The 27,846-nt window shown below is 41.4% G+C and overlaps 1 protein-coding gene across 2 annotated transcripts in view; it reads left to right on the top strand.

Moving 5' to 3' along the window:
* Positions 1-27,846, top strand: part of PPP1R14C (protein phosphatase 1 regulatory inhibitor subunit 14C) — a 55,407-nt gene that overhangs the window by 24,973 nt on the left and 2,588 nt on the right. Inside the window, exons 2-3 of one of the 2 annotated variants that reach the window (XM_075499000.1) lie at positions 18,502-18,585; positions 19,933-19,965. In XM_075499000.1, coding sequence (XP_075355115.1) covers positions 18,502-18,585; positions 19,933-19,965 — 117 coding nt within the window. Of the gene's footprint in view, positions 1-18,501; positions 18,586-19,678; positions 19,883-19,932; positions 19,966-27,846 lie in introns of those variants that run through there. The other variant, XM_075499001.1, reaches the window with a different exon arrangement.

The following is a 27,846-nucleotide window of genomic DNA, read 5'->3' as shown; positions in this document are numbered from 1 at the left end:
ACAAATGATTTTGATCAGACGAAGGTCTCATTCTGGAAGATGGCTGCTCTTGAGTTAGGTATGACTGTTTACATACTAAGCAGTTTCATGTGCATGAATTTTGGTTGTCACGTGATCCATGTGTTTGAAAGCAGGGAAGATGAAGAAAGGAGAGGGCTAACCTCCAAGTGCTTCCAAGATGCAAGACAGTGGAAGGAAAGTGAAACTCACAGGAATGAGTAGCTGAAGTGTGAATCCAGGTAAATTCTTTGAATGGTTCCTTGAAGGTCTGCTGAGGCTAGAAACTAGCCAGACAAAGGAAACCCATACTATTACAGCCTTACCTGATGCTTGCTCAAGCTGGTCTAGCTCCTTGCTGTAAATATATTGTCTCGGCTGAGTTCAAGATACAGAAATTTTGAGCCCATATTACACAAATCATAAGGTAATTTAGACAAACAAAGCTGATCTGTCTTGACTCCTTAATTTCTCTTGCCAGCAGCTTCTGAGTGATGCCAGCAAACTTATGATTAAAATGACTTTGGCTGTTGCAGGAGCTTTTGCAAGACCAAGCAACTAAGATTAGAGCCCTACTGTGATAGGCACTTAGTTGCAAACACAAATGAAATAGTAGTGCCTGAAAAATATGGTGCTGAGGTGTCTAGTGATGGTGACTGTAATGCACTCAAGTGAGCTGGTGTACGATCCATCCAAAAGCTGCTGGTAGTCTAAAGCTGTCATCTGAGGTGGCTGGCCTCAAAGTAGCATGCTAAAGATGAGGGCCATTTTGGATCCTGAAAAGGTTCTGGGTCATAGAAGGTTTAACTGATAATATTTAGCTTGTGAACACAAAGGTGGCTTTCTAGAAGGACTTCAAGAACTTACCTTTCATGAGCTTGCAGACACGGGGGCATCAGCTCACTGGATGCCCTTTCAAGACTCTCTAGTAAAGTTTGCAGTTTAAGGGAGACTTTCAGTTACTGTAAATGTAAATGTTAAAATGCAATAAGAAGTGGCATCCTCAAACCAACTTCTAACTACAGTATTTTTGCAACGCTATTCCATATGTTCTGGGGCCTGAAAGAAACATTTAAGCTTCTAGCCTCTCCTCATGGGGGTTTATGGAGAACTGGGCTTAAAACTTTTAAATCCTAAGCAAACTTTAGCTAGATGTAATGCTAAAGCAGAAGCATGTCTTGTGCTTAGCCATTATACAGCCAGGGAGCAGTACACATAGGCATTACCTGGGTTCCTTATGGCCCTGGGAGCAAAACGTGCTGGCATTGTGATAGTCAATATGATACCCTATGTAGGTGGGACTGAAGCCTATGGATGTAGATGCTTGAGCCTTCGAGTGGTCAAAGTTTGACTTAAAATATGATAAAACTTCACTTTTACTTTGTGCTAAGCAAAGACATTCATTATTTGATTGGCTCTGTTTAAGATGTTGGCCTGTTTTACTAGAGACTAATAAAAGTTGTTCTTAGTCTCCTGGTGTAGAGGTTCAGCTGCTTTTATTTGGGACAGCGGAACTTCCCATCTTCAGGTAAACTGCAACATGCCTTGCTTAGGCACTATAGAAATACCAGTCTCCTTATTTGATGCTTCATTTCAGAAGAGCTCTGTGAAGCCCCAGGGCTGCATGTATGTCATGTTTTGCTGGCAGAGTTTGCTGCAGCTGGGATTAGGGCTGTCATAACAGTGCTCTGCTCTAAAACCACATGGTGTGCTTTTCCTCAGGTGAAACACAGAAGTTAAACTGTACCACCTGAAGGCCTTGAAGGAAAGCCTGCTGTCATGGGAGGTGGTAGGGGAGGCAGAGGCATGTTTTTGTCAAAATGTGAACGCTTGTCTCTGGAGACACGTCAGAACAAGGCCCCTACATGAGTGTCTCTTGGTGGGCAGGCAGAGAGGCCACTGTAGCGGGAAGAGGTGGATTTTAGCAGAACAAAACAAGGTGTAGCTGTATGCCCTGCCAGAAACCTTCTCCTCTAACCTGGCAAAGCTGGTGCTGTTTGCTGAACCAGACTTCAACTCTGCTTGATTATTTGTTCAGAACATCTGTCTTTGTTGTGAGGATCAAAGTACTATCTGGAGGTACATGCGAGGTAAAGTGAGATTGTTCAGAGTTTAAGTGTGACAACAACTTTTTTGGTGAAGAGCAGAAAGTAGTTTGAAATTTGACTTGTTAACTGATTCATCCTTTTAAGTAAGACTCATGCTGTGCTGGTCTCCCTGTTTGGAATTCAAAGTCTGAGGAGTTAATATTCGACTTCAATCCTAGCTCTCCTGACTTAAGTGCTATGCTTAATTATTTTTTTTTTTAAGATGCAAAACAGCTGATTTCACAAGTCAGTGCTTTTTCAGTGTAGTGCAGATGATACTGGCTATTCTCACATTTTTGTGCCTTTTAATGAACTTGAGCATCTTTTAGGATGGGGCATGGCATGCTCTAAACTTCAGGATTGGAGCCTTGGGAAAGTTATTAGTTTAATTTTGATTCTTTTGATGATAGCTTTTCTAGGAGAAGGAACTGAACTGAGGTTGCTGAGACTTAGCTAAAAAATTTTGGAACTAGTAGAGAGCTGTTTTGTGTCTCTTCATAATAGCTGGCCCTGACAGTTTAACAGAGCTTATTGACCATCTGCTTTGTCTAGTTTGCCACATGGCAGAGTAACAACTAAGCCAAAATACTGGCTGCACAGTGTATTAATTAAACGTCTTGCTCATGAACACTATCAGGATACTAAATTGATTGATGTTGTACATTTAACTTGAAGAGTTTTGTCTTTTCCTTTGCTGCAGTCACTGGATATTGAGCCAAAGAAGGTAAAATAGGTGGTGAGAAAGGAGCTGTTTGACTGTACATTGGAGTCCCTATTTGTCTCCTTGCCCTCTGTCTTCTGTTACCCATTCTCAACAGATGGGACCCGGAGTATATTAGTCTTGTTCCCCTGCTGCTACTTCTGACTGCTGCTCTTTGGCTCTCTCAAAGCTGGCAAAAGCAACAGCTGTTTCATAATTTCTCTGTTTGAAGGGAGAAACATAGCAAGGGGGTGGGGTGGGAGAGACCGAAGGACTAGTCATCTTGCTTGCAAAGGACTAGAGAGAAATGTTGTTTTTGTCTCTTTCAAGAGCCAGTATCTCTTCTGAGAACAGATTTCATGTTCTTCAGTGCTTGTGTTCCTGGAAATACAATGTGTCTTTCTCTGAGGTGAGAGAAGAAGTTGAGAGCTTTAAGCAAATAGCACTGGTTATGTCTGCATATCTCTAGCTGGAGGAACCTGACTCTGGGCTGCTTGTTAGTGTGACTAATTCTGCTCAAAGGCACAGCCTCCTGGGAAAGCAGTTTTTAAATCCAGACTGTGCTGGTGGCAGAGACATATAACGTGTTCTCTGAAAGGGATGCGGCAAGACTTTGGCAATATCCAACAACTGTCTGCTTGATCAAGGGATGTGCTGTAGGTAGCATCTCTGCAGCTAGAAGCTGAATCCTGTTGAGCTTGTTATAATGAACAGATGGCTTGTTAATATGCTCTGCTGTGCTATGTACGGCAAGCTGTGCTTCTTCAAGGCCTCGCTACCTATACTTCCATTGCAGAAATCTGCATACAGTTTCTTTTTCTTCTGGTAACTTTCTGTAACAACAGGTAACTTCATACATATGTGTATGTAGGTGCATATTTGTGGTCTATTAACATGCTTCTGAAGGGCTAGTGTGTATATATATGTGTACACCATGTATATAGTATGCTGTTGGATGGTGTAACATGAAATAGTATTGCAATTCAGTATAACATCAAACTGAATGAAGCTACTGTTTGGCTGTATTTTTAATATACCCAAGCTGCTGGAAATGCTTTGCATAGTAGGTAAATAACTTCAGAATAAAACTGAAAGACTGTTGTACTCATTTGGGTTGTGTCTGAAAAGCTGCATCTAGTCGGCTGCAGACAAAGCCCCTGCTAACACCTCCTTGTTTTGGCCTCTGGAAACGCAGTGCTAACCAGGAGCATTGCTCTGATTGTGTTCTGGACTTCCAGGAGTTGCAGAGGATCTCTGATTTACACCGAAGTGCTTTGGATCCCAGGTAGTCCTGGTGTGTGCTGTCCTACAGAACCAGGAAACTGTTTAAGAAACGGGATCTTGAGTATGCCTGCGAGTTCTCTCCTTTCTGGGAACCTTTGGAATACCTGATAATTGAAGGTAGCTCCTTCCGGCATTTAAGGGATACTTGAGAAAACTACACTCCCCTTAAAAGCATCTTCCCCTCCCCACCTTTTTTTTTTTGCTTACTGTGTTAATTAACATACTTAAGAGTAGTCTATCACTCTTTTGTTAACTTGAAAACATGAGGATTATAGCACCTCTGCCAGGGCTCCAACCCAATAATGAAGGGCTAGGCTTGATGTAGCTTTTCAAAAACAGTCCCTTTCCAGAGCTGTATTTCAATTGTAGGAAACAAGTTTAAGCAGTTGTTTTCTTTAGCATGTACATGGGAGTTATGCTGTTAAGAAGGGGGGGAAAAAATGAGTGTTCATCCTTCAGCAGCTTGTTGGGGTTCTTTCCCTTCAGTTCAGCCCAATTGCAATTTCTCTGTTCTTGATATTGTCAGTCTGTAAGTTCATCTCATTTAAGGGCTCTCATCAGTCCTGGACTTGCTCTGTTTGCCTGCATCATCTTTCAGCTACAGTGATTTGTGAGGGCTAGCAGCTGTTGCATGAGCATCTGGAATTTTTACGGTTGTGCTGGAAAATATTGCCTGTTTGTGTATCCGAGGAGCAGAGGGACACCTCAGCGCTTTGGCCCCGTTCTGTTTTGGGCTTGCTAACACTGTCATGATCATGTAGCCCACCACAAGTTTTCATTATCCAATGTGAAAAGGTCTGCCACATGTTTGCTGCTGGCAAGATAGCATGTCCTGGAAGATGATGGGCTCTTTAGCATTTAAAAAGTAAAGCTGTGAGTAATTAGATGCTTCAGAATGACTTCATTTTTTTTTTACTTTTATACCAAGCCAAAACAACAAATATCTTGCCTTATGTTCTGCTTGTCTCCTTCAGTGTACCTTAAATGACTTTTCAGGCTATGGTTATAGAACCACAAAGCTCTTATTCCTTTAAAAAAAAAAGTATCCGTATCATCCATAACTCTTAATTCTTCTGGAATGCCACTCGGAAGAGAAACACATGGTTTTCTTCAGCCTGTGACCATTTCCAACAATGCAGATGATTAGAGATTGCTGACAAGTCCTGACTTTGCGTATTTGTGTCTGTGAAAAACGGAGGAAAATATTTTAACATATATTTGACATCTGTTTAAGAAAGATAAATCTTGAAGTTGAAGCAGGAGGAGGAGAACAAATTTTAGGCTGACCACAGCAAAGTGAAAATTCAGTTGAAAAAGTGCGCTATTTAAGGATCCTGGGAGCTGAAATGGGAGGTCCTGATGCTGCAGGCTACCTTGGAAGGCAGCTAGGCTGGTATCTGTTCTTAAAACAGTTGTTGCAGATTGTCTGAAGACTCTGTCAAATGATACTTGCTCAGTTTGCATTTTCAAGATGACACCACCATTTATAAGGTTGGCTGGCTGTTTAGAGTGCAGTTCTTTGGCAGTGAGCAAAGGTTCGCTTCTCTTGGGATAGGTAAACGTGCCCATAGGGACATAGGGGGCTTCACAGTGAAATGAATAGAAGAATGTGCGGGGAGTTGGGACTCGGAAGGGTTTACTGGAAGCTTTTCTGTTAGTGGTGCTTTGGACTTCTTTGCAGTGAACTCTTCTCTTGCATTCAGTGCTCTGGTTGCAAGGATGTGCTCTTAATGTAGAAATATAGTGCCTCCTTACAACCTGTTTTTCAGAGACTCTCAGGAAAGAGTGAATGTGTATACTTGAAACTAAATGAATGGGAAGATGTTTTTGCCAGACTTCTTGAATATTAAATGGAGATATCCTAAAATGAAGCCTAAAGCCTAAATTCCTTTCAAATGTGCTACATTTGGATATACTAAAAGGATTTTGGAAAAGAGTGGGCTAAAACTTACTGGCAATTAGATGTTAACTAAAATGGGATGAGATGACAGGACCTGTGAGCACATGTGTCAGGTACTGAAATGGTGCTTTTGCAAGTGTGAAGGAGGGATGATGCTGGCAAGACAGAAATCCCAGCTAACAAACCAGCTGGGAAAACAATGCTTCAGTGCAAGAGAGAGAACTGAATGCTTCCATTGAAAATCCCCATTTTGAAAGGAATTAATACACCTATACCAATGGCAGAGAATATAGTCTGAACTTTATGTTCAGCTTTCACCTTCTAGCACTTTCTGGTTTGCTCTGTCTTCCATTGATACAAACTTTTCAGATGAGACATTTACTAAATTGTCAAGTGGTAGAGAAATGGAGCTTTCCTTGTGTATTTCTTACTGGCTTGTGCTATTTTGTCTGTAGAGAAACATTGGGGAAAGATGCCTTTTTCTAACTTAGCAGCTGCATCTGCATTGGCACCGCAATGACTTTTCCTTGTAGACTAGGCAAGGGTTTCCCAGCAAGGAGAGGAAAGCACAAAGAGGTATTCTGCCTATTCAAGAGAATTGGCCATGCTTCTGTTGTACTGGGCAGCTGATCAGTGTCATAGTTAAAATGATCTGATTTTTAAGGGCTGTCACAATTTTTCTGAGGTTATCAAATACTCATATGATAAAATAAGAGTAAATAACAAGTTGTATCTGACTCTCAACTTCCATTCCCCAAATGAATCAATAAAAGTATTTAAATGAATGATGGGCCCATGAACCAAGCAAGGCTTGCCAAACTGTGGTTTTTGGCCAGTGCGGGATTCCTTCGAAGCTGTTCTGTTCCAAGTCAGAACCTATTTTGGTTTCTCACTGTTGGATGCTTTGTGGCAGGAGATCTGAGCAAGTGCTTCCTAAACAGCTGCTCATACAAGAACTACTGTGTATGGACAGACCAGAGGCAGCACTGCAAGTGTGTGACTGCTTACTAGTGTTTCAGTCACCCATTCAATAGCAACAGATAAATGCCAAACTAAAAATAGCAAGTCCAGGGCCCTGGATAAGTATTTTCAGTCACCTACATAATAAGCTCGTTTGAAAACTTGTTGTTAAAACACAGGATACCAAGAAATTAATTTGCTAAAAAAACCCCCAAAACCCTAAGTAGTGTGTGTATGCATTTTTTTTTTTTACTTTTACAAAAGGCCATTTAGCAGCTAATTAGAGGAAAAGTTACTCCTGTTGATTCTTTGGAGATTACTTCCTTAGCTCTCATATAATTAAAAAAAAAAAACAGCTGAGAGGGAAAAAATCGTGAACAGAAGTGGGGAGAAGAAAAGTAAAAGGATCTGTTATTTATCTTTATTGGCTGAGGTGCCTGCACAAGCCTCCGTTGCTGTTTATGGAGTTGCAGGCTGCATCCACATGGACAAAGTTACTTCTCTGCTGCTGATGGGAGAATGCAGCCAGTGAAATGTGGCAGCTAGCCCATGCTGGCTCTAAGAGCATCTCAGTAAAAAGGCATGGCCTTCCGAAAGAGCACAGAAAGTCTTCCTTCCAGCCAAGAAAACTTGACGAGTGTGTTAGTGACCAACAGTAGGCAGTGTGCCTGCTAGGCAAGCCCAGCCTCAACTGAATTGGCAGAGTTTTAAGTGCAGTAAAACTCCAGTTTAGCTCTCCTAACACATTATTCTTTCAATAGCAGCTTTGTGGCCCTGGTAGCAAGCAGAACAGAGAACTGTGGGAAGAGAAGACCAAGGTTTCCTCTTCTGCAGAGCCAGTTTTAGAGCATTTGACTGAGGTCACCATGGCATTCTCATATGGTCTATATAAACATGAGGCATCTCTGACAGTAGTGGTCACATTGATGCAGAAGTATATAGTGAATTTTAATAGCTGGTTAGCCTTTAGTGATCAAAGAGAGCCCCTGATCTCCATGTGAAAATCCTGTTGCCATCACTCTTGGGTGTAGGTAGGCCAGAATCTACATTGAAACAGCTTGTGGAAGTTTTGATGCTTTGTCTATTACAAGCTACTACTGTTATAAAGTGCTAGCTTCAAGTATGTCAACAGTTTTTCAACTACTTGCTCTTTTATTGTATGCTAAGTGGTACCATATTTTATTCCAAGCCTTGTGTTGGCATAACTGTGTGACACTAAGGTAGTTTAGATGTGATGTGCGGCATCTCTCTGCAGTGCATCAGAACACAGTAGCAGGAGAGCGGTCCAGATTTTCCATTGCTCCAATTCCAAAAACCTTCAATTGTGTAGCCTCTACATAATGCGTTGCCCTCTGAAATTGGGCCTGCCTCCCTTTCCCTGAGTAACTTCACTTCAATGAATGATTTGGCAGTACTTGTACCTGTCTTGCTGTGCTTCAATTTAACCTTCCCTTTCCCCTCTGCCAGCTGACTTTTGACACAGTTGGCTGTCTTACCTTTCCCCCACCCCTTACACAGGGTAAAATGTTACATGTGCTAACCATGTTCTGATGTAGGACCTAAGCAGCTGACTTAAATTTAGCATTTGGGCAGCCTGTAGCTGTAAGGAGTTTGTCCAGAGGAAATCATGGTGTGTTGCCATCACCTTTCTGCCCTCTAGCCTTCTAACTGAAGGAAAGGCAGAACTGCAACGGCATCTGCAAAGACAGCAGCTGCCTCTGTGTCGAGTGTCAGTGCAGGCAGGCTTGTGCTCTGGGGGAGGGTGAAGATATTCAGGGAAGCTGGGCGGGGACCCTTGCTCTGGATGTGGAGGTCCTTTCCCTATCCTCTTTCACAAAGGCTTGCCCATAAAGGGAGATTTCATAGGAGTTGCATTGAGGGATGATGTTCTTATCTCTGCTTGTAACCCTGATCTCTCTGTGCTGACAGAGGCACCCCAAATGAAGTAAGGGCACAACAGAGTTGCTTCTTTTTGTATCACCCAAGCACCAGGATTGTGCTGTTGCTATTTTGGTGTACTCGAGCACTATTTTATAACAAAAATGCGGGCTGTGTGGTACTGCTTTAGAGGGGCCGACTCTTTGAATGGAACGTGTAATTGGAATAGCATCTGTCCACTTCATCTGCTCTGCAGTCACTTGAGAGCCAGGAGGAGAGGCTGATCTGTGGCAGTGCCAGCTTGAAACAAACAACAACGGTTTACAGAGACTGAGGGAAGAGAAAGAGCCAGCTTGGGTAATGAGATGGAAGAACTTGGCTTGAGTGGGTGCTCCTCCCCTGCTTATTGAAAATATCAGTTGTTGTTAATGGCTTTAATGAGGTTCATAACTAGAATTTTAAGTGTTTTCTGTGTGCTGTGTAGTCATTGCCCTGTTAGTATATTTTTCATTTCCATTTTGTTGTGGTTTAGCCCCAGTCAGCAACCAAGCACCACACAGCTGCTCACTTCCCCCCCCGGCCCCCCCCCCCCCCCCCCGTGGGATGGGGGAGAGAATCAGAAGAGCAAAAGTAAGAAAACTCGAGGGTTGAGATAACAACAGTTTAATAATTGAAATAAAATATAATAATAATAGTAACAACAAATTGTAATGAAAAGGAAAACAACAAGAGAGAGGGAGGAACAAAACCCAAGAAAAAAACCCAAGTGATGCAACTGCTCACCACCTGCCAACCAATGCCCAGCCAGTCCCTGAGCAGCGATCTCTGTCCCCCAGCCAGCTCCCCCCAGTTACTATACTGAGCATGACATCGTATAGTATGGAATAGCCCTTCGGCCAGTTTGGCTGTGCCCCCTCCCAGCTTCTTGTGCACCTGGCAGAGCATGGGAAGCTGAAAAGTCCTGGACTAGTGTAAACACTGCTTAGCAACAACTAAAACATCAGTGTGTTATCAACATTATTCTCATACTAAATCCAAAACACAGCACTATACCAGCTACTAGAAAGGAAATGAAGTCCATCCCAGCTGAAACCAAGGACACATTTGGATTCTGAAGCTACAGCTGTACCTAACTCCTGGCACATACATGGACATTAAGATGCCCTTATACTTAAGTGATTCCTAGAAGTTGTTTTAAATTTGTTTTGCACCATGTTTTTTCTTTGTTTCTAAGTAAGGAAGTTTGAGCTGTTCTTGGCTATTGATAAGTAACACTAATACACAGGATTAGTGTCCCAGTTTGCCCAGGGTGATATCCTTGTACAGGGATTGTCCTGCTTGATGTCATTCTGTCCTTAATTCCTCCCTTCCACCACCCAAAACCAAGCCCCCAAACCTGTGACCCTCATGATTTATGCTTTCCAGGCAGCTTGCAAGAGAGTACTGGTTGACAAGTTATGTTGTCAGATAATGTAACTTGCAGAGGGAGATGTCCCTGTTGTTTGACTGCATCCTTTTAAAATTTAAAAATCTCTAAACTTGTTATTGTGGAGGCTGGTTAAATCCAAACTTTGGGTCCCTCCCTTGCCTGTAAGGGACATATTGCTCAAACTGGTCTACTACCTGTATAACAGGAAATGATAATGGGGATGGGGTGGGTATGGAGGAGGCCAAGCTACTTAGAGGCTGCCCTTATACTTCAGCTCTGTGTCTCTTCCTCTGACTCTCTCTTGGCTAACTTTACCCCCTTTCATAGCCTTCAGAAAGGAATCAGTGGTCCTGAATATTCAAAACTCGTAAGAGTCCCAGCCACTAAGGAGACATTCTCACAGGATTCCTCTCCTCTGTCTGTTTTTTCGCATTTTGGCCAAGGAAACCATTTGCTTCAGATGCACCATGGGCTAGTGTTTTTTAACTAGGGTTAACTTCAGGACACCTTACTGTTCCTTTTTATAGGCTTGGTATTTTTCACCAAAACACTTGCAAATTGCTTATATGGAGTGTGAGTAAAAGCCCTCTCACTGCTAGTCTCATTTTTCCCTTTGACTCCATATTGCTGTCTATTGGAGAGTATACTCTAGTTTGTTCATCTAGATGAGTGTATTAGACCAACAGGTTACTCTCACCTTGTGACAGTATGGTTTTGCAGCCCTATGTGCTTTTTTCAAATATTTGCAGTTGACAATACTGTGAAAGCTATGTAGTTCTTCACCAGGAATAATGAATGAGCTTTTGATCTAAAGCTAAAGAAGGAGCTTCAGTCTTCTCTTTTTTTTCCTTGCTCATTGGTGGTCAAGGGCAAGTTCCCTGCTCTTTGAAGCCTCAGCTCACATGACTCATGTTTTCACGAGTCACTTGTTGATCAGCTGCTTAGTGATGTGCATGGACATACTCACATATTGAAGGTATGCCTTACACAGAAAGTACTAGCCTGAAAAATGCAAGGGGATCTAGTCACTGTTATATCCTCCAGACTTTACTGACTTCACTTAAATAAGGTTATTTCTGTAAATCTGTCTCTGTATTTTGAAGTGGATGTGTTAGAAGGGCATGTTTGCTCGTGCTGGAATAAGGGGAGGAAGCAGAAGGAAGAATTCCTAACCATGCTGTTTCAGTGAAGGCTGGCTAGATGGTGGGATGGGCATGCTCTTCCAATTGTCCAAGGAGCATAGTGGTATCCTCTTTAACGTGTAATCTTGTGCTTTGTCTCATAGTATGCCTCTGGTTGGGGGCAACACACGCCTAAGTTGCATACTGATGTGGATCTGGGATGCTGTTGGGTTACAATTTAGACCTGGGAGCTTGAGAGTGCTCCCTGTTCTCTGGGTTCAGACATCAATCTCCAATAAGTCTCCTCTTTGGGATCTCCTTGGATTAAGATGTGCTCTTCCTAATATAAGCTTTGGGCTATCTGCCCACCTATCTACTAAGCAACATAGGGTGAATTGGCAGATGCAGACAGGCTTTAGCCTGTCTTCTCTGAGCCAAGTGGATGTAGGTATTAACTTTGGTCTGGAAATCTGATTGCTGTGTTAAACAACTATAGCACCTGAATGTAAATGCTTTGCCAACAGGTTTTATTCTCTTGGTCTGAAAGCTGCACTAATGCAGCTACAGTTTCTGGACCATGCAGTTTGTGCACACTGGCTGAGCAAGCTAAGGTCCAGCTGTACCTGCCTGTGTAGACACACTACCAGTGTGTATGTCTGTCTATCTTTCTCATCTAGCTTAATATCCTTTCCCCACAGCTTTGTTACATCCTCCTTATTGCCAGGCACTGATGATTCCCAGGTAAGCTCCCCCTCTGCTTCACAGCAAGGTGTGTACTCCTCCATGCAGAGCCCCATAAGCATTGTTCTTGGTATTACCCTTGATTTAACAACTGGAAAACACACTTTTAAAATGTTAAACTTGTCCAAATTGAAATAATCTGAGCTGATGAGATTCGTGGTAGGTGCCTGCCTCAGCTGGAACATCTTGGAAAGACTTTTGGGTAAGAGTTCAGTTATTTCTGATGTTGAGACTAAAATCAGGAGGAAAACAGTGTTTTTCCACATCATATGAGGACTTTCAACAGCTTAGTTGAAAGTCTAGTATGTCTGATCTTGGAAATTAGGAGGGAGCAGACTTGCTTTGTGTTGGAGATGCCTGTGGCCAGTTTATGAAAGTGTTCTTAGTTTAATCAAGCATCTCCCCTCCTCTTTCACTTGTGCTTGTCATGTGCCCAAACTTGTTACAGTTTGGCAATAAGCTCAAAGATTGTCTCATGTGAACAAGTTTCCTCTGTAGGGAACTAGGAAGGGGGGCTCTTGCAGTTCATCTTGGCAGGGAGCCCTGGTCACAGTGCCTGTGAGCTGAGTCTTGTTCCTTTCTCTGCTTGCAGTGGTCCTTCCTCTGGCCCTCAGCTGAGGAGAAAGGGGACATAGGAAGGAGGTAGAAGCGATATCCCAAAAAGTAGGAGTAGAGGAGGTAGGAATTTGCAGGAACCAAGCTATGAGAGTAAAAGGTGAGGACGAAATTCTTAAGAACAGGAGCAGAGGGAAATGGATACTTGAGGACTAAAGTTAGACTGCTGTTCTCCAGACCTGAGAACTGAATCTAGGTCTCAGAAGACTTTTCCATGCTCTACCAGCAACTTCAGGGGCCCTTGCTGTGTTTGCAAAGTGTTACCTCCCTCTAGTGGTGTGTCTGCAAGGCTATGGGCACAGTCCCCTCCTAGCTCCAGTGGTGTGGGTAGATCAGATCTAGACCATACAGATAAAACACCGTGTCCTTGCCTTTTATCTAGCCATTCATACCATGTTATGTAGATAGAGATGCACTTGGTGTTACTGTGAGATACTGGGCAACTTGCATAAGCCATTGTGTTGACAGGTGGACACTTAGTGTCCCTCCCTTTCTGGGTATTTAACTGGATCCATGTGAGGTCACGCTTAAAGATAGGCTCAGCACAGGAGAAGGTTTCTGTAAATAGCCACAATGCCACAGATAAATTATGATTGTTCAGAAACAGTAGGATCATTGACTCGAATAGACAAATCTGGTAACTTTTCTTTTAGTGTCTCTGCACTTTTATTTAATGAACAAGAGAGGTGAAGAAAGGTAGACTTGGTGTTGGTGGAAGAGGCTGCTGCTCTGGTTAGAACAGCCTGGGTGCAACACAGGCTTTTCTAACTCTTAGCTGGAGCCAAGACTGGATGGCATGTGCCTCGCACTCTGTGTTGCCTTTGAGATTTCATGTTCAACTGACTGGTTGCTAATGAGGTAAGTGTCTGATGGGGGAGAAAATAGTATGTAACTGCATGATAAGGATTGTATCATACTGGGAGCAGCATCCTAAATGTGTTCAGTGATTATCAACTGTGCAAACTAATATTCACTGTTGCATGAACCACTTCACCTGGACCAACAGAAATGAGAGAGGTTTTTTTTGCGTGTCTAACCTTAGATCATCGTGGCTGCTATGGCATTACTGCTATTAATATTTTAGGACTAGAGAAAACATACGGTCATTTAGTAATTTGGTTATACCACTGAGGATTCTTGTTTGTACTGCAAGTGTCCCCAACCCTGGCACTTCTGAGTCTCTTGCTGTCTTTAACATCCTTTCCTAGTCTTCTGTTCCTCATAGCAATCAATAGACACCAGCAGCCTTTTTGTGTTGCAAACAGCTTTATTTTAGCTGTTGTATTTTGACTCTCCACTTAACTAGGATTAGCTTTAAGTCAAAAAGAGCTTTCTTTGATTCTGGATTCATAATTTTTGATCACTTAAACTATTCTTTTTTTATTCTCATTTTTATCTACTTTTGCCTGACCCATAACTCCCCCAAAACAACTGAATGCTTTGAAATGAGGAACACATGGGATTTTTCTTTGTGTTTCATACAAATAACTATTTGGTAGTATTCTTTTACCTGTACTAAGTGCAATCCTTTCCTAATCCCACCAGGTTACCTATGCAACCAACGACTTCTAGTCCTGGTAACTTATGGCACACTTATTTATCATCTTGAGACTTAAACCATTGTCTTGCACTGGGGCCATGACATCCATATCTGCAGATGAACTTGTTTAGAGCTAACTGTATTAGATGTCTCTTTTTAAAAATAAATAAATCTTTTCATATATAAAACAGATGCTTCTAGAAGAACTGGTCCTATTTTCTAGTTTGGTTTTGATCACTTACACTGGCCATCTTCCAGGACTTCGAGAGAAGTACCTGATTCATATAGTCTGAAACTTTCATACATCTGAATTCTATGGTGGTCTTTCCCTCCTTTTCCTTCATCTTTCTCTTGCTGTCCTTTCAGGTTGCTTCCAAACTCACTATACAAATGATAGCTTTAACTTTTCTTCCTATACTTAACTTCTCCTTTCTCTCCCAAACATAAAATCTAAAGTAAAAACCAAACAAACCTTTTTCATTATTTCCCAGCACTGCGAATTTGATGATGCATAGTGAGGATGAGGGACAGCACGCTAATTTGAGAATTGGGTTTATGGTGGGAAGCTTATCCATAGGGCAACTATTGTCCTTTAAATTTTAAAGCCTCAGACAAATGTTTAATTAGTAAATACTTGTAACAATGTCAGACCTGCTCTTGCTGTGCTGGAGGTGCTGTCCTCAGGGTCAGCAGACTAGAGTGTGCAAGTGTTCTTCAGCTGCTCCTGCAAAATCCAGCCCTGTGGTTTAAGCTGCTGTGGGAGGTGGTTTGGGGGGCTGTCAGACCTTTCCCCTGATCTCAGTAAGGGATGCTCACCTGTTTGTTTCATTCACTGTTGGGGCAGTGATCACCTCTGCCAGAGCCTAAATAGCAAACAGTTGGAGAGGTTGTAATGTCTTAAACTATTACAGCTGTTTACTACTTCATGCATGTCAGTGCCCCAAGGTCTTTTGCCAGTAGCCTGCGAAGAATTCATGCAACCTAAATAACCACGGGGCTGTCTTCCAATGCAAGGTTGAATTTAAGTTGCATTAAATAGCATGGAAGCTAACTTTGGTGATATTTTTTGACTTTTGAATACTGAAGCAGAAATCAGCTCCTGTCCTGCCTAGATTGTTAATGCAAACTGGAGAGGATGCTTAAAAGGAGAGTGTCCATCCTCCCCTCCCCCAACTGTTTCAATTGATGGGTGTTTGCACCTGCAACCCCCACACCTCTTCTGTTTTAGATTTTCTGGAGGCTGCTCCCTGTCAGCATGCTTCTTGTGGTTTCTCCCCCCCCCCCCCCCCCCCCCCCCGCCCCATCGTCTGCTATTTGCAACCCCTTGTCTCCCTCTCACTGGAGCAGAATGTGGCAGCGCTTTGGTTTCCTTGCACAGCCTCATGGTGGTGCTAACAAGACCCTTGAAATACTTCAGGGTCTTCAGCTATGCACAGCCCCTCTCAGGGTTGCCCCAGCCTAATCTGGATCTAGCTGCTTAATTGTAGTAGGATCAACCGCACTTATCTCACCAATAAAATGAGGCAAATAGAAGACATGACTGTTTCTTCCTTCCCTCTGTCATTACAGCTGTTGTGGAGTGGTCATACTCCTGACCTAAGCACATGTTTTTCATGCCTAACATAAAACTCTTGAGATCATGCAGGCACAGTAGTTCAGAGGGGAAAAAATGCTTTGATTATGTTTGTTCATTCAGCCAAAAATAAGAGCAAGAGCTACCTTTTTGGGCTTCCCCCCTCTATTTGTGTTGTGTATCAGAATTCAAATCTGCTGTGAAGTGATGAAGAAACACATGATCTTTTATAGAAAATTTAACTTAATTGAATGCCAGTATGTCAGACACAATTATAGTCTCTCATTTCTGAAGTATTCGCAAGTGGGGTTTTTTTGTTATGGCTTTCGTTGATGCAGAGGAGCTGTGTTACATCTTACACCAAAGCTTCAGTGAATTACTAGTACAGTTGCCCTCTGAACTGATGGCAGTGTGAACCTTGAAGGTGTAGGAGAAAGTTGATTTGAAGAAGATAAGAGTGAAGACAGATAGAAGCAAGGATTTCTCCCACATGACTGGTACCAATCAGAGTAAAACTAACCTTTCAGGAGTGCTCAGCTTCAATGAAGTGTGATCACAAAAAAGCATTATATACCTTCTAGAGAATTCCCCCTCACTGTTGCCTTTCAACATCATTTCAGTTGGCCAGAATGCCATGCCGACAGGCAAGAGTTCAAAATGTGTATTGGACAAAATATTCAATGTGCTACACAGCAATTTTGAGCACAGACATATGCACAGTTGGCATTTACGCAGGTCCATGGATGTGTATTTTGATAAGTTTACAGTATTAACGATAACTCCAGGCACCCTATCTTAACAATATTTATAGTGAGCTGCTTGGAGAAAATGTTCAGGAGGTTTAGTGTTTATTTGGTGAATTTCTTGTTCTTAGTGTGATATGCGAATGAGTGTAGAGTTGAGATAGTAAGCTACTAAGTGTACCACTGTTATGGATTAATCTTTATCCCTTCCAATTCTGATCGCTTTTACTGAATATCTTTATAGTCTGTGTAAGACTTCTTTTCTCTCCTCTTCCCCCTGTTGTTTAAATTGCTAATGAGTCTATAGCATTGTTAGAAACTCCCTTATTGCCAGATTGTATTACAGTAACTACTGTTTTTATGATTCATCTCAGCAAATGCCCACACTTCCTTTCTGACTAAAATGCATGCTGAAAGAGTGAACCTGCTAATTGGGCAAAGGATGTGCTTCATGTATTTTTATTCATCGGGTCCAACAGCCTGCATGGCTGTGCTATTGTGTTCCTGCACGCTTTCCTTCAGAGGGGGGGAATGGGGAACTCAATCATCCTACTTCTGTCCTTCCTCCTCACACCCAAATAAACATTGAGCAGTTGGCATTTTAGCTGGAGCTTCTGATATAGGTAGTTCTTTGGCACTTTGGTACTTAACTTTCATTAGATTAGCTTGAGCTAATTTGTTATCTTCTTTGCCAATGTTTGGACTCTTCTTTTATCCAGTAGAAGAGTAATTTTTGGTGTTACCTGTGGCAGTTGCTATTGGAGCTGTTAAATTACTTCGCAGTTGAAGGTTTTGCAGATTGCATGAACCACCACGTTTTTGTCAAAATGCTTCTTTAAAGGATCTTGAAAAGCGTTAGTGGAGTACAAGAAGAAAGACAGCTGCTGCTGGGGATAGTGGTGGTCTTGCCTCCTCCTGACTCTCAAATCCAGCCTCCCCTTTGGACGCTTTCAGGTCCCTGCTTTCATTCAGGAGGTGCCAAGGCGATGCAGTGCCAGTGGGCCGATCAACGACAGTGTGCTTGTGGGAGAGGACAGACTTGCAGTGCCCATGCATTGCCTTGGTTGGAGCAGGGGCAATGGAGGAGCCATGTGTCTTTGGCACTGAGGCCACTGTGAGGGTGGGACTTGGTGTGGGGGAGAGGCTGAGACCAGAGTGTTTTGTATGTGCAGTGAGGTGCTGCTTTACCATTTTGAAGTGCCTTTTATAATGAGAAAAGGCAAAAACTGGCCAGCAGAATATTTTTTTTGCATAACTGTAAATGCAATAAACAGTGGTATCTGTGGACAATGAATTCTCATTGAGATTCCAGAGCTCAAGGGTCTTTCAAAATGTGAGGACTGCTGCTCTGACTCAGGGAACAACGTGCCTGATGTGCTGGTGATGCAGAGGGAGAAGTGTATGGGTGGAGGAGGTTTAAAAAAAAAAAAATCTCTAAAATACTCTATGCCTTAGACTTCTTGCTTCACTGCAGGCACTGGAAATCTGAGCTCTTCTGGTGGGGCATGTGTGTCATCCTTGCAAGCTAACTTTAAGCAAGGGAGATCTTCCATAGTGTAACAAAACAACCAGTCCAATCAAGAATGTTTTCAAATCAATTTCATGGCTTGCTGTGGCTTTTATCTACTTCTGCCCTGACCTCTTCTTCATCTTCTTGCCCAGTACTGTGAGAATAGCATGACTTGGGCTGCTGGGCATGGGTTAGTAACACAGCTCCTGACTGTGAGGGAAGGGTTGCTTAAGAGCTGTCACCTCCTGTGTAGCTGGGGCTTGGCCTTCTGCTGTCCTGGGAGCAAGGAATCGAGCCACCGTCCCTTACTGATTTCCTTCTTGTCTGGCTCTAGGCAGATGGGGTTCTGTGCTATCACTAGGCTGCTTTTGAGGTTAGTTAAAGGATATCTCTATGGACTAAGTGGGAATTTTTGCTTTTCAGGAAGAAGAGATGCCAGATGTAGAAATTGACATTGATGACCTTCTTGATGCAGCCAATGAAGAGGAGAGAGCTCTCAAATTACAGGTAATATCTTCTAATTTTAAATCGGAATGTAGCTGAATTAATGCATCTGGGTCTATATCTTGTGTTTGATTGAATCCACTGTAAGCATAGAATTAGAACTGAGAGGTTCCTAGGTCTGAGCTTAGCATAATTTACTGGACTGTACAAAGGTAATCAAAATCCTTTAGGATAAAACTCTGCAAGGTAGGTGATAACAGGAGTAAATAGAAATTCAAAGAATCCAGTAATATAGGGAGATCTGCTGAGACAGATTAGACTCATTCTTGTTTTTACAAGTATATAAAATAAAGAACAGAAAACATAGAAAAATAAAGAACAGTCGCATAGAAAAATTATGTGGCTGAGAGTCAGTGATGATGACCAGATATTTTCTGTGATTCACTGCAGCAGCAGAAATACACATGCATGCATATACAGACCAGAAATCTTCCCTTGTCCTTAGGATACTGGAAACTGTTTCTCTGTCTGTACTAGCTAGAAATTGGAACCCATCCAGTTATCTTGGAGTAACTTGTCTAAAAGCTTGAGGAAAGGATAAGATGGTCAGCAACAGGAATTAGTAGGGAAATTCAGAAGCTGTCTGCTGAAATTATATGATTCAAACCAGCTCTCTAATTCTTTGAATCCTGCTTGACGTAAAAGTTAATGAATGGAAGAATGAGGGGGAAAAGAAAAGAAACATCATTGTCTTAATAGAGATGCATATATCTAAATCAAGATATAAAACCAATATGAGGATCTCTGTTTATAATCTTTTCAGATGCACTAAAGGAAGGAAACCTGTCCCAGAGCAGTGGTTTGCCCTCAGCTCACTTCTGGGAGGTGACTAACTTGGTGCTTAGATGCACCACATCTGATGGCACCCTTTTCTCAGTGCCCACTGTCTAGCCACAAAGACATGGGGCATGGCCCCGGGCTCTTTACTCAGCATTCATAAATAGCTTTCCTGCTTCTGCCTAAACTAGCTGCTGTAGCCGCCCGGCCTAGCTAACATCTGTATTTTTGCATTCCAAAGACTGTGGTGCCCTCACAGAAAGCTACCTTTCACATGTGTATTGCTGGGAGAAATGTTCTTGGATTCTCCTCTTCTCAGTTTTTCTTGGAGAGAGGGATTTTGTACCTTCCAACCTGGAGGAAGAAGCCATCATTTCTCTCCCATTGCAAATCATTCTGATCCACCTAGGGAGCAAAAGTATAACGCTTGGTTTTTAGTAGCATCTTCAACCAGTGATTCCTGGTTCTTGCTCCTTTTCTTTCCCCACTCCCTTGCCAAGTTTCATACTGTAGACTTGTTTATGTTCACTGTTATTCTGTATTGGAACTGACGCTTTCATATTTTGCTTCTAGGAAACTCTTGTAGATTGCTACAAACCAACAGAGGTAAAAAGACTTTTCTTAAATACTATTCATGCGTGGAAAGTGTAGCTATGTTCAAGCTAAAGTAACATTTTTTTATACTTATGATAAAGTAAATATAGGAATATTAATGGGGAGCTGATGTGCTTGGGGCTTTATATTCTGGGAATGTTTGTGCCTGTCACTTAACTACAGTAGGAACAGAACTGGGCCCTGTGGAGGAACTGCTGATCATTCCAGCTGAAGTATCGGTGTTGTGTTCTGTAACGTCCTTATTTACTTTACTGATGCTTAAAGCTGTCATGTTGCAAGAGAGCTAAACACAATTCTCATCAGATGGTTAAAACCCTACTATATTGCATGAAATTTCAACTTGAGAGATGGACTGTGTGCTCTTCAATGTGAAGCCATTGATTTTTATCTCTGACAGTAAAATTGTTTATTCTGGGAACTGTTACGTAGATATGCAACTCAGCTAACTGATTTTGTGAATGGACTTGAATACAAACCTGAACAAGCAGGATTTAGTTAAAAGTACTCAACTTTCAACTTGAATATCCATTAATGTGTCCAGTACCAATATAGCCTACTTCTCATATAGTAATGTGTGCTTACTAGGAAGAGTAAATATTGTAACAAAAACTTGGACTCATTGTAAAAAAAAAAAAAAAAAAAAGTCCAGCTTGTGGGTCAGTTTCTTGGTTCAATTTATAGAGTCAGTGCTTTCCCACCAGTGGCTGCTGCACAGTATTTAATAGAGTGGGTGGCTTACAGGATTCCCCTAGTCAGGGATCTTTCAGCTGTGTGTGACTAAAGCCAGGCATTTGGTTTTTGAAACAAGGCTGCATATAGCTTGGCTCCTCTGTAGCTTCTGTAGCTGTAGTTGGCATGGCAGTTCACAGGAAACAACATCCTGGACACGTGTGCTCAACTGCCCTCAAGGCATTTGGATCAAGGTGAGATTTTAATACTGAACTTGTGACTTGTCTCTTCAGCCCTCTGCTGATGTGATGGAGGCAGCTTCTTTACCTGAGAGAATATCCATCTTCCTTGACAGTCTTTTGAGATAGCCAAGTTGGGAGGAGTACTTAATCCACTCTTCTGTGAGGGCAGTTACCAAAATGGGAGTCATTTCCCATGACTGTTTTCACAACAGCAGCTTTTCTTCTTCGTCTGTAGGATGATAAGCCCAGTAATAGGGCATGACTGCTGACTTAGGCCACTTAATAATAGTGATTTTTTTTTTTAAATCTGCCATGTGTGGACCTGGAGGTATTTAAAGGACGTTTGGATGAGGTGCTTAGAGACATGGTGTAGTGGTGGTCTTGGCAGTGTTAGGTTTATGGTTGGACTCGATGATCTTAAAGGTCTTTTCCAACCTATACGATTCTGTGATTCTGTGACTAAGAAGAGCCTTTAAGTTGGCTTAAACTTGCTATATGAGGATCCACACCTTGTCTAGAAAATCTGCAATCCTTTCAAATTTGCAGACCATTCAAAGCTGTTGAGGTAATTGGTTTGTGAAAGGATTTCTAGAAGATTTGTGTGGAGAACGGATCTGAGCTGATGGAATGTCTCCTGACCAATCAGATACAGTCAATCAAGTGCACTAGGGATTTTAGCATCGTGAGTTAGACAGACAGTTTGCAAAAGGCAGTAATCCCTAACTGGGGAAAAATTTATGTAATATGTCTTTACTATTCAGAACGTAAGGAAAAATAGTACAGGCAGAAAGCTTAACTTGAAGCTTTTATCCCATCTCTTAAAAAAAAAAAAAAAAAACCCAAACCAACAAAACCCAAAAACAAAAAACAAACCAACAAACCCAAAACCAAACGTATATCTTAAGTCAGTTTTGCTTAGTGTCTTCCACTTAGACTAAAGGTTAAGGAAAGACCGAGGGATTCTTGCATGTATTCTGGATTGACTTTTCATCAGAAGAGGCAGAGTTATCCAGGCCACTGGAAGGGTAGAAGGAATTCTCAGCCTCTAATAAATTGGGCAAAGATAGTATCTGACAGTAACTTATGAGGAACTGCTATGAAACCCTTCTTCTAAGGGAAATACAGCTAGACTGTTGAATGTGCTCTAAAATGTTAAAAGCTTTTTTAAGGTAGCAGTTAAGACTTGCTTTAATTTGTATGGAAATATGCTTAACGTGGGAACCTTGTTGTAAGAGTTGTGTAGTTTACCCAAACAAGGCAACTAAAGGTTAATAAGGAATATGCACACAGTCAGTATGATTTTTGGGTGCTATTTAAGTTTACATTAATGATCCTTAAATTAAAATGTTGATTTGCTAGTCAAGATTCGTATGCAATGTGACTGGTGTGTCGTTCAGCCATTAAAAGTTAGTTTTGTAAAATGTGCCAGAAACTAAAAATAATTTCTGGGCACAATTTGCCAACTTGGCTTGTTTGTAGAAACATATTAATTAAAAAAAAAAAAACCCAGTGGCTAAGAGACATTTGGTAACTAGCAAACTGTAAAGTATATGTTTTTATTGGTGTTAATGTAAGTCAAATATTGCAGTGATTTATAATTCACATCCTTTTACTTGAGCCACAATCTCCTTGCTCTGTGTAGTTAAGTTGCACTTGTTGAAGAGAAGTTGAGTAGCTGCCTGACTCGAGGCATAGCCTTTGGGATCTCAAATGTGGACAGTGCTTTGACACATGATGATGGTCTTCCTACCACGCAAAATTAAACAGTGCTAGAAGTATTCTTCAGACAGTTTACACTTTCTCTGCTTCCCCTTCTCCCCTGTTACTATCATACCTAGTTCAAAAGTGGTACGTGTCATACATGTCATGTAGTCTTGACATAAGAGAAGGCTTGACGTGAGAGAACAGCAGTTCATTTTTAGGACTGCACAAACTTAAAGGGTGTGATATCTGCAAAATCAGTGCCATAACCAAATCTTGGATCTGAACTTTTGTGGTTGAAAAGGAGCAGGGAGCAGCAGCATCCTCCTGTATCACTCATGTGCCAGAGCAGCCAGTGCTTCACGCAGTGCCATGCGTCACCTGTGGAAAATCCCACCCAGACCTTTGTCAAGTTGCTGTCTTGGTTCTGTCCATGTGATGGAGAATCTTAATGTAGGTCACAGGGAATTTTGAGTCTCATGTTAGCAGTGAATGTAACAGATTTAAATATAATCTGTAATCTTGATGATAGGGTTTTGATACTTGACAATAGACTCTTCTTTAGAATAGGAAGACTGTTGTGGGCATGAAATCAATGACATTTTGTCAAGACATATACTTTGAAGGAGGCTGGCTAAATTTGTGTTATTGTATCTCTGCTATTGGTAGCAGCAAGACGACCCATTTAGACTGGGCTTTGGAGAAAATCTGAAATATTTGTGGCTGATGTGATTTTGAGCTTCTGCCAGTGGGACTGCCAAAGTGATGACAGGAGACTCTTAAACTACTAGGGGAGAGAAATCCAGTGAGTGGGAAATTCTTGCTTACTGACTCTGAAGGATGTGTGCAATGTCTGCAGATAACTAATCTTTGAAGAGAACTGGATAAATTAGATTTGGGGTTTCTCTGCTTCTTTCTTTTCTCATAGAAATATACAAAGCTTCAGGTGAATGGGCTAGAGATCTTTCCCACTCAGGCAGGCACAATTAAATCTATCCAGACCATCTTGTTAGTATAATTCTTCAGTCAGTGCAAAATAGGAGAAAAAGGAGATGAAGTTGCATCATAAAAGAAAGTTATTTTGCTGGGAACTTTTAAATAATAACAATTTTCAATATGAGTTCCAAACAAACTGTGTTAAATTGCTGTGCATATTCTCTGGAGAATTTGGGCAGAGATTTAAGTCACTGACTACTCAGTTACTTCAGTGGCTGGACTATTTCAGCAGCTTTTAACACTTGATTTTGAGAAAGGTTGAGATGCATTTGCTTAACTACATGTTTCTCCAAATTTAATTCCTAGTTGGAGCAAATGACAGGCTTGTGATGCAGTGTTTTAGAGTGGCCCAAGCACTGTGGTTTTAAAACTAAAACCTATTTTGAGTATGTCTTCAGATAATGTATGTACTTAGTATGCAGATATGAATAGAAAGCTCAACCCTTCTGAAATGGAACCTGTAAAATTTTGAAGGACCGGGGTTTTTTTGGTCCTACTGTGTTATGAATTCTTTCAAATTCATGTTACTGTTTGTTTTTTAATACAATCGCAAGACAGCAATATGTAGGATACCCATTTGAAGCAATAGTAACTAAAGATGTGTCCTAAAGCCTCAGTGCAGTGTGCTGCCATACACCTGGGGGAGCCTAGAAGCTCATAGACCTTTATTGCAGCTCAGCTGATGGGTGGTGAATTATTAAGCCACAGTAACTCTATTATGTGTCCATATTACTTGAAATAAAATAGGACACTTTGTAAAGGAAAAAGTTAAGAAGCGTGCATATTTAGAAGCCATGCAGATAGAGGCATTTCTAGAAAAACATGGTTTCTTGTTAATCCATTTGACCATTCTGAATTCAGTGAACTGAAACTGTTTATATGCCTGCTGAGATTTGCCCTATATTGTACTACAGTGTTGGAGGGAATTAAACTTGCATGTTTTAGTTTCAACAAGTACTGATGAATACAACTTACAAATACCCATAGTAGTATTATAAGAATAGAGGAGAAAATGGTGATTTGACAAGAATAAGCTGTGCTTGTTTACATGCTGCTGAATTGGAGAATAACTGGACTGCATGTCTTGACCATAGCTGAGCGTTGTGGTATTTAGTCAGTGCCTTGTACAGGGCTCACCGAGAAGATAAATTGCTGCGTATTGTCCTCCTCTGGGCACTGATGGTGCCATGGCCTCACTGGAGAGGCCATACGGATGGGATTGTTCAGTGAGGCTACAGAGATGCTGCACTAGTTCTTGCTAATAGAAGGCAGCTTCTTGCCCCGTTCTCCCGAAGCATCTGTGCCTTGTCAGTTCTTTTCTTCCTGTATGATCAGCTTCAGGTTTGAGCCTGTGGGGAAGGGAGGGTGTTTGGCAGTAGGGTTCCCTCTTTTTCTTTCTTTTTTTTTGTGTTTTTTTTTTTTTACTTCCCATTCAGATAGCATTTTTGAGCTATTGTTTGGTTTCTTCCCCAAGTAGTGGTGGAGGTTGCTCTCCAGGCTGACTTCGCTTTTTTATGTCCAACCAACCAGGCACTCTCCAGGAAATAGCCTTGGGCAAACAGTCAAGCAAATCTTGATTTTTGACTTGGCTGCAGGGAAGTAAAGCTGTGGAGGAAAGCTGGTTTAGGATTCATTTCATGCTCTAGTGAAGCAGGAGGACTAGAAATGGTACATTTTGGTTTAAGAACTAGTCCTATAACATGTATACTGTTTGTGAAAGAGAAATCTGGAGAGACAGAGTCTAATTAGTCTCCAGAATTAATTGGAAGACTTGAATAGGGAGCCTGGAATTCATTGTCTGTCAAATGACCTCATTAAAACAATGAATCACACCTCCAAAGCAGAGAGGTGAAGTGATTTCCTCCCCTTTCCTGAATTATCATTTCACCTTTGTTTGTCGTCTTTATTTTTTTTATTCTGCATTAGATGAATGCTTTTGCTGAACTGAATGCCTTTGATTCAAGGGAAAGCGTTAGAGAAGGGAGAAGACAAATGCCTAAGGCTGAATATAGATGAGTTCAAATGAACTATAGATTTAGTCTCTGTCTCTCATTTAAATTTGCCTTTAGAATTAGAAAGAAATCTTCTTGAAACAATGATTTTGTATTATAAATTAACAGGACTGTAACAAAATTGTATTTAAAGGTGGCCTCCTTGCAGAAAATCTGTAAAAAGAATTTAAACTGAGTTTATGTACATTTTTGCCCCCTATTTTTTTTTCCTCATTTACCAAGGCCCAAAGTGCTGGTATGGGATTCTTCTTCTATTAAAAGTAGATGTGACCTGTGTATTTCTGGCTGTAGCCAGAAATCTTTAGCTGAATTATTATTAAATGCTTTTCAACTCTGTGAATTAAATAAGTATTATATAAGCAGGTAGTCCAACCTGTGTTACAGAACTACTTTTAACATAGATTGGTACATGATCAGCTTTCAAATGCATGATGCTAAACTTTAGCTTATCTCCTAGAGGGGATTTCAAGAAAATGCTTTGTGTAAGGTGATTTTTGTGTATGAGGTTGAGATAGATGTGGATATTAAGCCTCAACTTGGATGTCCACAAGGAATAAAACTGCAATTTTTGAGTGATGTTTAAAGAAAACAAATGGGTATTACTGTATGTCATAAAGCCGAATTGGTTAGTTATAAAGTGAAGGCTTATGGAAATGCTGTGAAGTCTCCTTTCCTGCCTCCAAGAGGGAAAATGTGCATCTTTCCTAGACTGCTGCTTTTCCTTGATGGAGAGCTGCAAAACAAAGGCACAAGCACTGTAGCACAGCTGTGCTAATGACAGCCAGCTCCATGCAAGCATCAGATGCAAAATGATACTTAAATCAGAAGGGTACTGAACCAATGCTGTGGTTTGCACACCGATGGGATGTGCACAACAGCACTACTGCATTAGGTAAAATGTCTGCCACATATAAAATGCTCTTGTTGGGTTTTACTCTTTGGTACTGCAGACTCTTTTTTTCAAGAAAAATAGCTCCTGAGGGGTAAAGCATTTTCAATTATTGTATGTACTTCTTCAAGTGAATACCGCTCCCTCCCCCTTCCTTAAGAACAGCCTCAATTACCTCAGATCTAGTTAGGGGGTTGCCCCTACAGTTTAGTTTATTTTGGCAGCACTAAGAAGTTTCTAGGTGGTGTTAATACTGAAAACTTCAAGCAAATACCTTATTTTACAAAAGAAGGTACTTGTGGTACTGCTTCAGAGTATAAGGGGAGGAACTCCCCTCCCTTGCTGTAATGGCATATCGAAAAGCAGCTGACCCCGGCTGCATTTCATATCCAAAGCAAACTTGCTCCAAATCCTTCTGACTTGTGGGAGAAAATGGCAGAGGTGCCTTTCAAGCAGGGATATCCCAAATAGGTACAGTCAGAATACCATAGAATTCCCTGTCCACTCTGCAGATGCCCCTTCCTGTAATGCTCTTGGTTGCAACTTCTGTGAAGCAGTTGGGCAGTGTCTTGTTGCTGCCTTGATGGTGAGTGAAGGTGGTGTAGAGTATTTGTGGCTTTAACAGACGACTAATAAAGTCATTCAAAGGGAAGAGCTGAACTTCAACCCATTCCTTCCCAAAGCTGTCTTAATCTGATGTTTTGGTATGGAAGTATAGCTTTTTATGGAAAGAGCTGTTGAAAGGCAATACTAATTGCATTAATCCCAAGTAAAAATCTTTTAAGATCACTTTAGAGAATTTATTTCTAAAATGAAGCCTTGCAGTGAAATCATTAAAGTTTAATAGTAAAAAAATCCTAAAGTGTGTTTAGGATGTTTTGAACATTAGTTTTACATTATGTAGCAGGCCTTTACAATGATGAAAGGATAACACAGAACCAAGGCATAGTGCATTGAAAGCCATAAATTTTTAGAGTAAACCTGTCTCCCTCCTTTTTGTGATCTCTGAATAGGTAAGTACTGTACTCTGACAAGTTGAGAGTAGGTACTGTTGCAGTGGCTTGTGCCTATGTGGAAAAAGACAGCTTCTAGAGGATAGAGGGGTAGGATTTGGGGTCTTAACAAATCTGCTTTTCCAATTGTCTCTTTAGGCTATCTGTCTATCCAGATGGGAAGTGCTATACTGATATACATAGATGTATTCCTGTTTTGGCCTTGATCTAGTTAGTTCAGGAGTGGAGGCCAAAACAAAAGTTTTCAGTGAGCGTTTGTAGCCCACGCTGACATGTATGCTGCTCTGCCTTTGCTGTTAGTTGAAGCCATAGCTAGTGTGGGTGCCACAATAACCATGGTGCAAAAGTAC

Source organism: Mycteria americana, chromosome 3 (assembly GCF_035582795.1).
Source record: "Mycteria americana isolate JAX WOST 10 ecotype Jacksonville Zoo and Gardens chromosome 3, USCA_MyAme_1.0, whole genome shotgun sequence".
Taxonomy (NCBI): Eukaryota; Metazoa; Chordata; class Aves; order Ciconiiformes; family Ciconiidae; genus Mycteria; species Mycteria americana.
This window is presented reverse-complemented; position numbering and strand designations above follow the sequence as displayed.